Genomic DNA, 17908 nt, shown 5'->3' on the forward strand with positions numbered 1-17908 from the left:
CACCCCTGCTGTTGATTTTATCTTTTTTTTTGGTTTTTATTTCCAAAGTCCTTTATAAAGGACTTTGTAACTGTGTTTACAACATATACAGAAAGTACTATAAAAAGAGTCTTATATTACTTCTGATGTGTCAAAACAACAAGCCACTGCATAATACATGATATTATATCTTTCTGATTTTTTCCATTAATTCTATTGTGCTCCCTTAGTCACATGGAAAAGGATTTAATATGACAAGAAGGATGTAAGGGGCCATACTGCTTAAACAGGATGTATCGTTTTCAACACTTCTGTGATTGCAGTTTGGGAAAACACACATCTTGAGTTACTATTAAACACAAGTGCAATATGATAGGATAAACACAACTGTTTTGATATTAACAGATGAAGAGTATTTTGTAGCATTAATGCCTGTACTTACCGCCGGCACAGGTCGCTGAGCACTGGGAGCGTATGATGGCCCAGGCGTAGTTGTGTTTGATGTGGTTCTTCCTCTCATCAGCTTTCTTCAGAGTGTATTCCCAACGCACACCTGGGTTCCAGCCCTGCAACAAAATCTACAGTACAGAGAATAGGGTGAGGATTACTAGATGAATGGTTACAAAAAGTAGTAACTAAGTAAGTAAGTAGGTAAGTAATCAAGTAAGTAAGTACAGTAAGTAAGGCAGGAAGGAAGGATTTACATTGTGATTAACCAACAAACTGATTGAGTGAGTGTATGAATGAATCTGTTTCTGTCCCATACCTCTATGACCAGCGTCTCGTTGGTGGGGCCCGTTGACGTGAGGCTCTCCGGTCTGTTGTAGGGCCTCTTGTACTCAAACAGGGCTCCGGCGATGGGGTGTCTGCCGGGCCAGTCCACCGTCCAGCGCCCGTTCAGGTAGTAGCGCCTCTGGGTGTCCCGGACAGCCAGGTAGGAGCTGGAGGTGTTCAGCTCCACCACACGGATGCTCCGGGCGCCCGCTGGGATGGTCACCACCCCATAGTACTCTGGGAAAAAAGTACAAAATCGAGCCAAAACAGCAAAATAAAAGAAGAAAAAATTACAGTTTCGGCAGGTGAGATAAAGAAAAAAAAACCCTAAGAGCTTATAGCATCATTTCATCTCAAACAGAAAAAATCACCAACACAACTGAATTGGACTATTAGGTTAATATGACCTACGGTTAGTATAATGCTGCTTGGTGTACTGTCCCTTGTAGACCTTGCAAGTGGAATTGTCTCCCTTACAAACCCCACAAGCATCAGGCACCGCTGTGGAGCCCAACACACGGTCACAGCCCACTTTCTGTTGGAGAAAACAAAAAAGAATACAGACAATATTATTGCTCTATGTAAAAGATAGATTATAGTGATGGGATGATATATCGAAATTCAATATATAGCGATACAAAAATGTGACAATACGTATCATGGGGCAGAAAAATGAATCGTGATATTAGCTCCATTTTATTCAGCTGTAGTAATCACAAATGAGATGCTTGACCATCACAATTTCACAAGCTCTCCATCCAAATTATATTATTTGCACTTTGTAATGACATTTTTAAATTGTAGTTCACATTCTAGTGAGCCAATGGCATCGCTAGAAAGATTTGTGTCTCAGAAATAAACATAATCCTGCACAGTCATACTTTGTTGACGTTGAACTTTTATTTATCACATCGTATCGTGGTTGTATTGAATCATGAACCATATATTGCGTATTGAATCGTATTGTGAGATAAGCATATCGTATTCAAACGTTTCCACCAGTTAACATTTGAAATCCAACATCAAATGCCTCTCTCCTACATGACCAAAATGCGGTGGAAGATCAACAGTTTGTTTTTCATGAGATTTCGATTAGCCGTGAAATAGCACAACAAGGGTGTTTACTGAAGCGCTCTGCAGCTAAATCCATTGTCATAATTTACAGCAACCCCCCAAAGACTTTAACCCATGATATCATTCTTCTAGCTAATTCTAGCACTAAATCCAACAGGCTTTGAACTCGTCCTCCAAGTGAGCCGCATGTTATTGCCTCATTGCTTGAGATATGAGAAGTATTACCTCACACAGTCCGTCGATACAGACGTTGGAGCTGTCCTGAGAGCACAGTGTCCCGTCCTTAACTTTGCTGGCCAGGGCAAAGAAGAAATCGTAGCCTTCAGCGAAGCAGTACAGCTTACACACGTCTTGATCTGGGAGGAAAGACACAGAAGACACCGAAAGTTTTAGAAGAAATAAGTTGAGGTGGTGGATTGTAAGCGCCACTTTCCAGACAAAATGCAAGCCAGTGCCATTGCTAGAAAGATTTGTGGCTCAGAAATAAACATGATTCTGCAGAGTCATACTTTTTTTATTTCGTGAACCTCGTCGTATCATGAGATATGATGAGATATGAGCATATTGTCCCATCCCTACTAATAATAACTAAACCTTTTTCATATTATGCACAACAATTTCATCACTGTTTTGCCAAAGTAATATTGAGTGGAAAAAGAGTGCCACAATCTCACCGTCCACTCTAGTGTACGGCCTCCAGGTGTAGTACCATCCTCTGAACTGTTTGCTGTTGAACTCTGCACACTGCTGCGCTCTGTAGTCCATGGCGTTGGGGGGGCAGTTGTCGGTGTTACACAGTTTGTACGACCTGGAAGAGCCCTCACAGTACTTCCCTCCATAGGCAGGTCTAGGAAAATATGTCATCGAAAGTCATGTTTTCATAATCAAGAATCTGTGCAGCTATATGGAATTAGTATGGAGTTACAGCCCCAGAAAAACACATAGCATGTTTGATTCCAAATGCAACATTAAGGTTTGAGACACAAAAGCAAGTAAGCTGTATGTGCATGTGTGCGTGTGTGTGTGTGTGTGTGTGTGTGTAGGCAACATTTGTATAGGAAATAACACATAATGTAATAACATCATTGGTCTAAGGGAGAAAAACACTGGTTGCATTAGATCTGCAGAGTGAACAATATTCAATTTGTATTACATTACACAGAAAATTGACCAATTGTGTGTTAGTGCATGATTAATACATGTGTATGCATGCATGCATGCCTGTGTGTGTGTGTGTGTGTGTGTGTGTGTGTGTGTGCTTGTGGAGGCCTCTCCGTTCACAGGTGTATATCCCCGGGCTTTGTTCCGACAAATCCCTCGCTCAGGACAATTACATCTTCTGTAAGCCCTCCAATCACACCATCACTGATCTCTCCCTCTTTCTCTCCCTCTCTATCTCTTCACGAGCCTCCCTCTAGTGTGTCTTTCTCTCTCTCAATCCCTTCTCTTCCCTTCTCTTCCCCTCTCTTCTCTCAATCCCTTCTCTTTTCTGTCTCCTCACGCCTTTTCCCGTTTTCCCTCTTTCTCTCTGCCTCTCTTCTTCTCTGTCTTCTTCTTTCTCCCTGACTCCCTCCGCCCCTTCTTACCTTTTCTTTCTCTCTCTCTCTCTCTCTCTCTCTCCTCATCGGTCTCTGTCTAATTTAGCCCGCCACTTGACAGGATCTTGGCATGGCAGGATAAAGAGGAGGCCCCGGCGTTTGGGATAGGCCCCCTGACTGACTGACTGACTGTGCAAATAAGCGTGCGAGTGACGGATGAAGCTAGTGAGTGAGAGACTAAGTGAGGAAGCGAGAGATCCGTGTTCACTATTTTAATCACGCGCCTTAATATACTCCCAGATCAGAATAAGAGAGAGGACAGACAGTCTCTTCACACCAATATAGCCAATCTAGTCTCTTGATAAGGCTTCTGTATGTGTGTGTGTGTGTGTGTGTGTGTGTGTGTGTGTGTGTGTGTTTCTCTACCGAGGGTTGTTGCACTGCCTCTCTCGGTAGGTGACGCCGCTCTCGCAGCTCCGCGAGCAGGCGGACCAGGAGGACCAGGCGGACCACTGGCCGTGCTGCGGCCTGGGACCCTCGTCGCCCTGCTTCACACACTGGCCCCGGCGACACCACTGGAGAGACAGAGGTGTGGAGGGAGGAAGAGGGAGAGGGAGGGAGAGGTGGAAGGAGACAGAGAGAGACACGCACAGGCAAAGTGTCATAAAAAGTGTCCAAAACACCCCACCTGAACTGGGTTGAAATACTGTTAACGTTAACAATTGGGGTGCATAATGTATCAAGTTTACTCTTTTAATCAAATGCTCTTCATAAGCTACATTTCTATTTTATATATATTTTTTATTTTATTCATCTATTTATATTGAATTTTATCTCGTGTATATAAAGTCTGATGTGTTGTTGGATTTTTGTTGCTGGAGTGCCAAAGACCATTTTTCATTGCATGTAATGTAGTGAACAATAAAGATCTTTGTATGCATGTATGTATTTATGTATGTATGTATGCATGTATGTATCTCCATCTATCTATCTAACTATCTATCTATCTATCTGTCTATCTATGATGCAACATAGTTACGCCTCTTCCCTGCATAAAACATCCATCTACATCTCAGTCATTTAATCTAGCACTGCCAGTCTGCCAAGAGGGTGACATAATTCACTCCTTTCCATTGCAAATCCACTTGCTTTAGGATTTTTTTTTTTTTTGGAATCAAATGTCATTTTCTTAATACTAGCCTGGCTGTTCTGCCTTAAACACTGACACTTGTTTATTGTTCAAAATCCTTGAAACAAGTGAAACGGTGTTGGCAGAACGTTTCACTTGTGTCAAGAAAAATGAGATTTTACGTCCGAATATGAATCCAGCTTGTCTGATGAGTGGACTGCATGAGATGACGGAGGTGCGGCTGCTACAGAAGGCACATAAGTATCCTCATGTACCTCAAAAGGCTGAATCAAACCGCCATAAGATAACAAACCAATCACGTGTTCCCAAAATGAGCGGGACCTCGCTCTAAACCCCTAAATGCAACGTGAGGAAATCTAGAGCCACTTAAAGCAACATTATGTCACAAGCCCTTTCCTGGTATATGTCTTGACGCGGATTTGTACGTGTCAAGATGACATCAGTCAAAGTCAACTCAACTGACTGCCTTGGAGTGATCTCAAGGACCTGCACACACACACACACACACACGCACACACCTACACACACACACACACAAATAAAACTCACCCATCCATGCACACACTAGCATGGATATCTATGGGGCATTGCAGGATCAGCTGTTCTTGTTCTCAGTGTGTGATCGTGCCTGCACACAAGCCCACAGACACACACACACACCCCTCAGACTAATCTCGTGGTCCTTGACTAAGAACCAGAACAGCTGATTTCCCCTCAGTTTTCCCCCTGCGGCTGAGTGCCACGGATTCCTAAGTGAGCCTGTCATTGTTTGTGTTCGCTTAATTGTCCCGCGAAGGGAGAAGGTGGGATTAAACCATCAAGTTCAATATATTGAGAGGAGCAAATCTCGAAGAGGGGCTGTCAGAGGAGGGAGGAGAGAGAGAGAGAGAGAGAGAGAGAGAGAGCCTTGAGGGAGAATTGTCCTGAAAGAAAGGGAAGAAAGAAAGACAGCATAAATAAAGAGGACAGACTGCTCTTTGGCCCGAACCCCAGTGGCATATTTTTTGCCACGTCAGCAACAAACCAATAGCAGCTGCTCCCTGGAGGTAAAGCAACGGAAGGAGAGTGTCGTACCACTATCAAGAAGAGTGCTTTTATTGACCCCAGCACTCAAATGAACCCAATCCCATAACATAATAAAGCCAATCCAGCCTCTTCACTTAGCTTACGAGTGAATTTATTAGTCTGTGCCGGGACACAAAGACATCGCTGTGTAAAATGGAGAGCAGTGTCAGACAGATAATGGCCTTTTGTCTCCAAATGTCCTGGCTAACAAGTAGAAGTAGCAGCACAATAAAGCTCAATAAATGTTAGTTAGTTCGTATCTGCACAGATTTAAATGGTGTTCGTCCCATAAAACACTGTCGCTCTATGACCCATCTGCCATTTAGTCAGTCTCTAAGGAGTCTGAGGTCTCTGGTAACCCTTGGCAGAGGAATGTGTGTGTGTGTGTGTGTGTGTGTGTGTGACAGAGCTCTCTTTATAAGCTCTCATACTCTCATACAATAAATGTCACACAGTTGATATCACTAAGCAGCACGCTGAAAAAAATATCCCTGGGTCAACTGAGACTTTAAAGGAAAAATCCACCCAAAAATAGAACTCACTTATTCCATTGGTCTTTGAACAGGGACATTTTCAGTGTTCAAAAGTGAATATGGGTTCGTTTTGCAGTTCTTACCTGGTAGCACAAAGGCCATTTGCTCAAAAGCTCTAACAAACGTTCATTAAATTCATTCATTCAAGTTCATTAAATGCACAAAGTCACTCTCCAGTTTATTGCAAGTGGAGGAGTTCCATGTTTTGCCTCTTGATAATGTCACAGATTAGAGACTTGGCACTCTGATTTACTAGCTTTGATAGAGTGTACTTGGCCCAAAAGCATATTAGCTGTAAGATCTTATTGGATCCATTGGCTTACAATGGAACAAAGGCTATCTTAGATGGGATGATTTGAGGCTAATTCTGTCCCCAAAAAAAGATAAAGGAGGTAATTATTTTTTGTTCTTGCAATTCTCAAAAGGCAAATATGGTTTGAGTCATCTTGAACAAAGAAGTGCCTCGCTTAATGTCTCTGGTAGCTGTCGGAAACTTCTGTGGTTGTTTCAATTGCCTCTAAGGAGATGGATAAATAAAGTTAGATAGAAGTGAATGGAGTCCTGTGCCAGTCGTGTGATGCCAACGTTGCCAACACCCCTCCACCCCTCACACACACACACGCACACACATAAAAACGTGTTAAGTCACCATATCAGGTCCGCAGGCCGAGCCCTCAGCGGCTGGCATGAACTTGGTCTCACACTTCCTCCCGACACGATGACACCACAGCGCCTTGCAGATATCCTGGAAGAGAAGAGAGAGAGAGAGAGAGAGAGAGAGACAGAGAGAGAGACGGAGAGAACCAAAAAAAATGTGTGACAAATCCAACTATGATAAGAGGAGGACACTGCATGCAAAATACTTATTTAGAGTCAGGAAGTAAAGAGGAAGTCGGTAGGTCTCAGTAATGAATGGACTTCTCAGCAGGTTTTATGGCACTGTTATTATGTTCAAAAAACATGTTTTCTTGGTCCAAATTACAGTAGTGGGATTGTCAGAATCCTTCTCACAACAGTTGCACACAAAACCAGTGATGGGAAGAAAGATAAATTGTAATGACAATGTTCTTTTGGCTTTAGGAAGCTATAAAAAGACAGTGATGGAAACTTGCTGAAAGACAAGCTGTCTGAACAGTAATGTTTTGGTAAATGATCAGTATGCTGCAGAAATTTGCATCTCCGAAAAGTCAATTTTTCAGGATTTAAGCATAAAAGGATTTTCTGAAAAAAAGACCAAAAAACAAAACAACTTATTTTGATATGACACTGTGGTCCCACGGTTGTAAGGCATTATCTCATAGGCAGTATAATGTGTCAATGATTTGAAATGCAAATGAAATTAAATGCAGCGCACTGACAAAAGAATAAAATGAACACAATTGACGATAGTTTTCTTTTTCCATAGTTCCATATTTGTTGTTTTTCCATTGTAGTCAGACAAAGTGACACATACACAGTATATCAATATTATGACAAAAGAGGTCATGAGCATTGTGGAGGCACAAGTTCCCCACCAAATTCACATGATAGTCATGGCTACGTTTCTCAACAGTGTTGTAAATTCAGATGGGAGCATCGGGTGGTTTCCCCCGGTCACATTGCCTGAGAACCGTGGCCTGCTACTTTTTAACATGTCCACACTGTTAGTATCTGAATGACTATATCAGATTCTGACAACTCGGTGCAGATGCAGACAGGCACCTCTGCCTCAGAAGCTGGCTGCCAAAAGCCATCATGGAACTCATCCCAAGGCCTATTTGTGCAGCTGTTTTGCTTGCTCAGGGCTTTTCCAGCAGTAAAAGGGAGACAGAGTGAGGCAGGGAAAAGGGAGGGAGAGAGAGAGAGAGAGAGAGAGAGAAAAGACCCACTTAAACTATTTTGCTTTTTGCTAGGGTAACCCAGCTCCGTCCCACCCCACACCCCATGGAGAGTATCATCTGGCTCCTCCAGCGGTGCCTTATCTCGACAGTGCTTGCCAAAAAGCTTTATGAAACATGAGTTCATAACACAATGAATTGCACCACAGAGGCCGAGTCTTGTAGTTTTTTAAAAAATGTTTTAAGTGTCTGGAGCATGAGGGCTGCTCTGGGATTTCGCTGTCCTGTGCACCTTGCTGCTACCAGGTGCAGGAGGAGAGGTACTGTATGGACGTTTGAGCGAATCGGCAACAACGGAAACGCAAGGGAGCCATTCTCAGATAGCCCCAAACTGAAATAGTGCATGGGTGTTTTGGTGACTCAGCAGGCTAAGGAGGATACCATGTGCTGGTATCATGGGTTCAAAAGCAGTTTATGACCTCTTTGTCACACTTCCAAAACCTTTCCACTCTGCGCTGTCTAATAAAGCAGGAATTCCTCAAAAGCAATCTCGAAGAAGAAAAAAAAGACAACAAAACTTGATGTGATTTTTGGCTTGGCGCCAATGACGTCGCAATCCAATCTATTCAGGGGAAAAAAAATAACAGTGAGATGTAAACAATTTTGTACGCGTTAAACATTTAGTCCGTGTCCTGCAGAATGCATTAGATCTCCGGTGTTGATGTTTTTGAACTGTGTGAGCTAACAATGTCTCCCACATGTTGACGATATTTCATGACTTTGGGGCCAAGCCACAGTACTGATAATGAATAGTAAAATGTCAAAAATGCACAGGTGTCAATAGAAAAGTCAAGTTTTCTGTAGGATATACCTTAATCTTCTATCTACTGTAATCCTCTGCCATCCCTAAATTTGAAAAAAAGGGTTGATTTTCCCATTGACACACACAATTTAGCAGTTTCTAATGCACATTCAATGCTTTCATTTGGACCAGGCCCTTGGTCCTTCCATATTAAGGAAGCAATTCCTTAATATGGGAGGCAGTTTAAGTCAATTACAGTACTATCAGCAGCAATGAGACAATGGGAGAGCAACAAGGAGAGATTCCCATTGGCAGCGCTCCAGTGTATATTTAGCTGTCCATCCCAGAGAGTGTTTCATGGGCAGCGCTGTAACTCTGTCCAGCCTGTGTGTGTGCCTGTGTGTGCGAGTGTACACGTACTGTATGTGTGTGGGGGGTCCATGAGGGCAGGCAAGCCTAAGGTCATCCATCAGTTCCTCTTTTCCTTCTCCTTCCCTTTCTTCATCCTTCCCTCGCCCTTATTTCTTCCTTCCTCCTCTTTTCCCCTACCTCATTCCCTCCATCTCACTCTCTATCGCTCCTCATTCTCCATGAATAGACAAATGCCACCAGCTTTTATTCGTTTTTTGGACCAATTAAGCGGTCAAGTGCGTGCCAAGATCGAGTGGGTGCGCTGAGAAAACCACTGAGAACCGTAGCAAGGCATTTCGACTCCCTTTTATATTTGTGTGGGTTGGTCTAATTGAGTAAAGTCTGTGTACATCCTCCTTAGGCTATCTTTTACCTCCTAAAGAGAGATTGATGGAGCTTTTAAAAATCACGTATGACATTTTTTTTGCACTGAAAGAGTCTTATCTTAGTTCATTCCTTTTTTTCCTGTGTTTTACCTTCTTAAAATCCAGGGTGCAGAGTTTGGCCTTCTCCCCAAACTGCCATTTGCACTGTGTGTCCGCGTCGTACAGCTCGCCAGGCAGCTTCTCAGGGTACCGATACTCTTTCACCGCTCTGGGTTCATCTGATAGGCACAAAGCCTGGGCAGAACTGGAGGAGAGGAGAGGAGAGGAGAGGAGAGGAGAGGAAAGGAAAGGAAAGGAAAGGAAAGGCAAGAGAAGAGGGAATGGGAGAAGAGGAGAGGAGTGGCAGGAGGGAGAGGGGAGTAGAGGAGAAGCGGGATGGGAGGACAGGAGAAGAAAGGAAAGTAGTGTAGAAGAGAGAGTGAAGGAGAGGGGAATTAATCACGTATCTTTAAACAACTTTGCTGATATACAGCATGCATGCAGACATAAACAGTACGGACATGAGATTCAGTGCCACGGTTTATAAATCTCGCGGAGAGAAATGAATTGTAGTTGCTATACATCGCGACCTCATGCACACACACAAATTTCACCAGAGAGAGCATCAGTCCACGATATTCCATTGTTTCCCACTTCGGAGAGTACCATAAAGCGTTGCCGTGGTAACATAACAAGTTTGCCAAACTCAAACCCTGAGAGTAATGGGTTTAATGCATCAGACACTCAATTATGACAGACATAAAAAAAATTGCTTGCCCATATCACTCATATCCTTAACACCGATGGGGGGTTTCCGATGTTAGCTGATATCATTGGTAACTATAGAGAGATGTTTTACTGCTTCAACACTGCAGTCAGGGGAATATAACACAAAATATGGTGGAAAGAGCTTGAAAAGGCAAAATATGTTGGAATGGTTCATCGTGCTGGTGAGTGGTCCTGATTGCTTTAGCAGAGTGTGTGTGAGTGTGAGTGTGTGTATGTGTGTGTGAGTGTGTATTACTGCATGTGATCTTCCATGGCTTTATGGGTCCTATGTGTCTACAAAGAACAATGGCTGTTCTACCTATGCTGTCATTGTGGTTGATTCTCCGTTATCCTATATTATTCACATTATATGTCACAGACATTCTGAAAAATACATTACATTTCCAGCACATACACACACACACACACACACACACACACACACAGACTGTTTCAGCTTAGTTGTTAAAGCATGACACAAGGTTCTCGGGTTGGATTCCCCCTGGAACCACCCATAATATACACTGATGGCAGTGCAAGAAGCTTCGGACAAAAGTGTTCACCAAATGTATGTTACACACACTGTACAAGAGAAGAGAAAGGGAATCGAAAAGAAACCCATTCTTTTCTAGGTTTTTCAGCAGATCCTCTGGCCCATCGTTATCAGATGATAATCCCTGAATTTATACACTGAATTTTGGGGAGTTTGGTCCAGTGGTCACCTTACCCAATTTTCAACGAGAGGATTGGCACCAAAATCTTCTCTGTGTGTCCAGTAGGTATCTCTGTGCATGCTAACGCTTTAGCATACAGCATGTTAAGTAATCGTAAGCGACTAGTATGATCCTAAAAGTGAGAAAAAGAGAACCTGTAGCAGCTCTAAGGCTGGATAGTTAGTCAACTGCAATGACACGTCTAAACCTGCCAGGCTTGTTGGTAAAATAGACACAAAAAGAATGCACTCTTTGGAACTAGAGAGATCAAGTGTAACTTCTTTTGTTTACACAGGGAATGAGTGAAGTTAGCCAGACAGCTAAAGTTTTTTGCGCTGTTGATTTATAATGGACTTCACTAATGATAAAGATTGAGATTTTGTTTTCAGAAGTTATTAATCTACAGAATAAAAACCAATAACAACTTTGCAATATGAAACAGTCTATCATCATGCTATAGGATAATGCTAGGCGAGGATAATGATAGCTACCATTACTTAACATACTGTATGCTAAAGCGTTAGCATGCACACTGAACAGAGCTAACTACCGGAGACACAGAGATGATTTTGGTGTCTATTCTCTTGACACATATTGGGTAAGGTGACCAATGGACCAAACTCCCAAAATGTGGGTGTAGGCCTTTAAGGTGTGACCAAGCTTGGCAGAAGAAATGGGACGAGAGGAGAATCTTGTAAAGCTCATGTACTGCTGCCTTATTAGTTTTTTTGGTCTGCCCGCCATGAAAGTAGTCCATCCCTGTTTTAGGTATGACCAAGGACTCTGATAGAGCATCTGACTCTACATGTAGTGCATTGACGCAGACCTCTGTTTGTCACGGCCGACTGAGGACGGACAGATTTAGAGTGAGTGTGATCTAAAATCTGACAGTCTGCTGGCTGGCACTAAGCTCCCCTCCTTAACAGATAGAGCTAGAGACACGCAAGAGTCTCTAATAACTCCATAAGGTGCGTTTACCTAAAAAAACTGTTAAATATGCCATTCTGTTGATTACAATTAGGAAAAAGATACAATGTTGCGGCATTTTTGTCACTCTGATTATGAGACTACCACTGGTTCACTGGTGCAGATCTCCCCTCCACATGGCCTCAGGGGGTGATGGGAGTTTAATATAAGGCTGACAGGCCTAACGAGGGTGAGGTCACCCCGGCTCTAATAACTCAGCGAGGAAATACACTGTCTGTCTCCACCAGTCAGAGAGGGGAGACCTGACAGTTCAGTTAACACGCCGGTAAATTTAGTGGAGGGCACTGGCTCTGGGCTCTCCGGTTACACACACATAGACACACACACACACACACACACACACACACACCTAGAAACACAGGCAGACACATGCAGACGCACGGATGCTGCGTTGCTTGTTTGCTTGCTTGAGTTGAGTACAGGCAGGAAAATGCAGTTATTGCAGACACACACACATGGACACACACACACACAAACTCTTTCTCCCTCTTGCTCCACCTTTCTCCCTCACACACATTCACTCACATGTACCTCGACACATAATACATACCCATACTCTGGATACATATAGTCTGTAAAACAAGACTAACAGGAGGATAGCAGCACCACATATCACTCAGCTTGGCTGCTACGTCAGCTATATTTAAGCCCCTGACACACACACACATACACACATACACACACACACACACACACACACACACACACATATACACACAAGCCTGTATGTCCTCGCTTTTGCAAAAGAAGGCAAGTCCCCTAATAGTTATAACATATAAGTGTAGCTTTTCACTTGGTCCCCTTTGGATGAGAGCTGAATTTGTAACTGACTTGTCTGCTGATATGTTTTATATTTAAAACATGTTCATCGATCAGTAAGACTCAGTACATGTTTTTCAGTTAAAAAACAGCTATTGCCAGGCAGACTTTTATTTTTACACATTGTTTGACTGCTTTGTTACATGAGCACTTAATAACTGGCATGAGGATTTATTCAGTATTTATCAATGTGCCATGCAGATGTGATGTAGCTCTTATGTTCTGTATATGTTATAGACTGGGGTTCAAGTAATGTGCTATCCATCAATCTGACATTATGCACTTTTTAGCATCTTATAACTGTTTGAGTCTGTGTGTGTTTGAGAAGTAAAAGTAGTAGTAATACTTTATTGATCCAGACTTGGTCTTTTAGCATTCTTTACCAGAGCAAAAACATAGTACTAATATGGATATGTATATATATTTTTTGGAATAACTTGTCATAACTTGGTTGCTTACTTGAGGAAGCGGCTGAGGTACTGGCGGCTGCAGGCAGACCAGGAGAAGATGCCGTTGTGACCGGCCAGAGTGGGAGACATGATGTTGCCCTCAGACTTCTTACAGACGTTCCCCTCGCCATCATGGACCATTCCAAAACTAGGGAATGAATCAGGGAAGAAAAGATTTTCATTTGCAAAACACAAGACATGGTGACAGTAATGCACGTGAATTTTTGTATATGGAAATAAAACACCATGCTTGAAAAAAATCAAACAGGTTGTGTTGTCTATATAAAGCATCTGCTATTAACACCTATCAAACTCATGCTGTGTCATTTTTCAACACATTCTTAGAGATTTTCATGCAAGTGTTTGGGTACAGTAAGCAAAATGATCACAATGGATATACAGTATGAACACACTTCCATTTTTGGTTGATAGTCAGACACATTTTAAACACATTCTTCTGTGTGTGTCCAAGGACAAGAGAACCCAGTAGATAGAAACCCCTTACTTGTGTCCAGACTCATGGGCAATGGTGAAAGCCAGGCCCAGTCCTGTGTCTTCATTAATGGTGCAGCTTCGGTACTTGCTGCACATCCCACTAATTGGAGCAAAACCTGCATGGTGACACAACAGGAGCGATTTCACATTAACTGTAACACAAAATACAGAAACTGGGAAACATGAAGACACAAGTTTGCTTGTGACTTTGCCCTATTTTGTGTCTGGGTATTAAATGACATTTGTATTAGCCACTGTGGCAGATAGCCAACCTATACTGAATCAGTCTACATGAATTTAAACAGGCTTGTGTGATTCTGAAACCACTTGATACTGTGGCCGGATGACAAAATGTTAGCACACAGAATTTAAAATAAATCAGTCCCTGGCATAGATTTAACAATATGCTTACTTTACAATGCATTGTCAATTCATAAAAAGGTAGTTGTGGATTGCACACAGTAGAAATAAATGTGTTCAAATGTGGGGATCTATGGGAAAAAGTTCCCACTGCTCCCACTCACTTCACTTTAAAACACCAGTATAAAACAGGCATTCTCTCTCTGTCTTCCCACCCCCCTCTGCATCTCTCTCTCCTTCTTTTTTGCACTCTCTATGACTATCTCTCTTTATGTCTCTGTGTGTCCTTTCTCTGTCTCTCTCTCTCTCTCTCTCTCTCTCACACACACACACACACACACACACACACACACACACACACACACACACACACAAGAATAAGGGGCCTCCTTTCATGTCAGAGTGGAGTCATTCTCTGTAACGCACATAACCCCTGAAGTGGAGTTCTCATGTACATAATTAATGTGAATATCAGCGATATTTAACACGAGAAGGCAGATTAACTGTGAGAACTGCCGTTTTGTTCCTATATTGCGTCAGGAAAGAGCTACATCATTGATATTATATACTGGTTATGAAATATGGGGGTAAACATTAAGGAATGGGGCTGTAACTGTAGTGCAAATAAATGGTGTTGTTATATGCTGACTGGTAGCGCTAATGGTCATTTGGCCTTGTACCTTGGGGAATCAGACAGATCTAAGACTGCCACACACACACACACACACACACACACACACACATGCACACACACGCACACACACACACACCTTTGAACTGGGATTTCACAGCAAAAACTGCGGCTAATACTAGCTGAAGACACTTTGAAGTCAAAACTACAGTCTGTGCTTGGAGGTAGTGTGTGTGTGTGTGTGTGTGTGTGTGTGTGTGTGTTGGGTGTGTGTGTCATTGTGTGAAACTCTGGGACTCAAAATGGAAGTTTTTTCTCACAGTGTGGAAGGCAACAATGTGTCGGCCTGGTCATTACCACAAACAAGCTGTTGTTAGTTTGTTAGACTGGTGTACAATCACAGTGACTGGGAGAGTTTGTGTATGTAAAGCAGGAGAGCCTGGTCTATACAGATAATAACTACAGCACTATTATTATGTTTTGTATTTTCTGAAGCTAGATAGCAAGAGAATTGAAGAGTCTAGTTCCATATTTAAAACGTGACACTATGCACTCATACAAAAAGATTGCTGGCATAAAAGTGCAAGTCATAAATCCTTTGTCTGGGGATTGAACTGAGTGAGGAACTATTGAGTGATGAAGTAACATACATTTTTTTTTTGCTACAATGAATAAAAGGAGCCCTTCAGATCATGTTTTTGCGACAATGCTAATGTTTTTCTGCTATTAAACTTCAGATTGATTCCATAACACGACATACAATGTGTGGTACAGTGGGCTAAAAACAGATCTGAAAGCTGCAGATCCGTTCAACATCTGGTTTGGTCGGTGTGACACTGGGACACACCGTGTGACAGAGGAGAGTGGCACCTTCCCAGAGTGGGAGATGGAGGGAGAGAGAGAGAGAGAGAGAGAGAGAGAGAGAGAGAGAGAGACGCACCCAGGGTATCGCAGGGTTCGTTCTTCCAGGAGCAGATGTCGAGGCCGGTGAGGAGGATGGCGTGGTCGTGGCGTCGGCCCTCTCTGCCTCCCAGGCCGGACTGCCACTGGCAGAAGCTGTTCAACGTGTGGTCGGCATGGTGGTTGATCACCAAGCCGTCCTGCCAGAGGAAGGAGAAAGAAAGTCGAGAAAGAGTAAAAAAAAAACAACATACTTTCACTGTGAAAAATCTTCCTTCCTGTGGGAAACATTCCAAGATGAAATTCAAAATATTGCCCGAATTTCTTCATTTTAGTGATGAAGAAAAGTGAATTATCTTTATGGGCAAAGGCAGGTCCTGTCACAAAGCTAGAGATTAGTAATTGGATCTGATCTCCATAGATTATAGCAATTGTCATTCTATATATTTGACCCATTTTCATCCTAGAGTTCATACATATAAACTATTGTTACTCTATATAGTCCATAAACAGTCACTTTACTGTATATAAGTGACCTGTTGTAACTTAACATTATTTATCATTTAAATGCTGTTTTGAATTGAACTGACATGAGATGATGCTGTTTTGAATTAAACTGAATTGAATTGAGATAAGAGGATGCTGTTTTGAACTGAACTGAACTGAACTGGACTGAATGGAACTGAACTGAACTGAACTGAACTGAGGCCTAGCACACATGAGCAGACTGTGTTCCTTCCTTCGAAGTAGACAAACATCAATAAAACCACCTCAGCACCCAAATGAACAAGAGGAGCCAGTGCTGCTACGCTCAGTGTTGATAGTGACTATGTAGGGTAATAATGTTCGTTGTGAGGTTTTGAGGTTGAACAGATCCTTGTCTAGTGTCAACATTTGATTATCTACTTCTTTAGACTCTTCTTTTCTATGGGTTAAATGGAGCATGAACAAGTGAACAGAGACACAGATAAAATAAATGTTCCTAGGAAGACAAAGTAAAGGTCTGGGGCATTACTGGCATTCCTCTCCCTGATGATGGCCTCTTGGGGAAGATTGAAACCCATTAACATCACACACAGGTGGATGGAAACGAAAATCTCCTTGCCTGCTCTACTCTCTCTCTCTCTCTGAAAGCACCCCGCCTCTCTCTCTCTCTCTCTCACTCGTTCTCTCTCTCTCTCTCTCGCACTCCCTGAGAATTTCCCTCCTAAATCTGGCAAAGATCCAAGGAAATGTATACCCTATAATTAAGGTATCACTGTAAAAGTCCTTAGTAGTTAAGGCGACCTCAGGAAACTCTCAGAGAGACTTAAGAGATCTGGACCTTGGGGCTAATATTGCCAGCAGATCAACAAACAAACAAAAGATCATTTTCTTTCAGTCCCTGTGTGTCTTTAGTCCTATGACCTGCACAGCTAATACAGACTCCGGGTGCTAAAGGCACAAATCACAGTTTAAAACAGCTTGAATATTGCTGTTTTCAGATGGAAGTTTTATCATTTGATTTTGGGAGTTATTGGGGTTCCCTTTTTCCAATCTAAAAAACTCCAACTCCAAACTTTAACTTCAAAAATCCCTGGTCATCAGTCACAACGGACTGCATGTTTTCCTTCATTTCTGAGAAGCTGGAGATAAGAGGATTTCACCTGACAACACTGACAAGCAATGAGACGCTTACCTGCTCTTCATCCAAAAGCACCAGACCCACGATCACTATGTTGATGTTCCCCCCTATCGTTCCATCTTTGAAGAGACTGGAGACCTGGGAGGCACACAAGCAAATGTTATTACACACTAATATTGCGAACCCTATCGTTTCACAGAATACTTTCATTTGCCCGTAATCGCCTCCATTCACATAAGCCCTGTTACCATAACACAGTGCTGTTTACAGCTCTAGAGATATCTTGAGGTAAAGCCTCCTTTCCAGTGACTTTGACAACACTTTTTTTTTTCCGGGCTTGCAGGAAAATCAAGGACTAACAACTGATTCCTCTGCACTGGAACAGGCACAGGAACAGGCTCCTCTACTAGCCAGGTGAATCAGAACACTTTTGAACATGCAATGTTTTCAGAGATTGTTGGAGATTTGAATGTCAGTAAAGTTTGAAGTGATCTTCAGGCTTACAAAACATATTGCAAGATGAATCATCAGCCACTAGAATCACTGGATCTATAATGTCATATATGGATGAAGTGTAGTACAGATATCCTATATTTTAGAGATATATACTCTTACTCCTATATATTAGGTAGGGATCTGTGTTCAATATATGAG

The 17908-nt window shown here is 42.4% G+C and overlaps 1 protein-coding gene across 1 annotated transcript in view; it reads right to left on the reverse strand.

Annotated features, from left to right (window-relative positions):
• Nucleotides 1-17908, reverse strand: part of adamts16 (ADAM metallopeptidase with thrombospondin type 1 motif, 16) — a 63598-nt gene that overhangs the window by 15991 nt on the left and 29699 nt on the right. Inside the window, exons 6-17 of the mRNA XM_078287284.1 lie at nt 17309-17392; nt 15671-15830; nt 13750-13855; nt 13255-13392; nt 9620-9773; nt 6763-6858; nt 3792-3940; nt 2502-2674; nt 2053-2183; nt 1165-1288; nt 746-990; nt 422-557 (exon numbers count right to left, since the gene is read on the reverse strand). Coding sequence (XP_078143410.1) covers nt 422-557; nt 746-990; nt 1165-1288; nt 2053-2183; nt 2502-2674; nt 3792-3940; nt 6763-6858; nt 9620-9773; nt 13255-13392; nt 13750-13855; nt 15671-15830; nt 17309-17392 — 1696 coding nt within the window. The remainder of the gene's footprint in view (nt 1-421; nt 558-745; nt 991-1164; nt 1289-2052; nt 2184-2501; nt 2675-3791; nt 3941-6762; nt 6859-9619; nt 9774-13254; nt 13393-13749; nt 13856-15670; nt 15831-17308; nt 17393-17908) is intronic.

The sequence above is a fragment of the Centroberyx gerrardi genome, chromosome 12 (genome assembly GCF_048128805.1).
Source record: "Centroberyx gerrardi isolate f3 chromosome 12, fCenGer3.hap1.cur.20231027, whole genome shotgun sequence".
Classification (NCBI taxonomy): Eukaryota; Metazoa; Chordata; class Actinopteri; order Beryciformes; family Berycidae; genus Centroberyx; species Centroberyx gerrardi.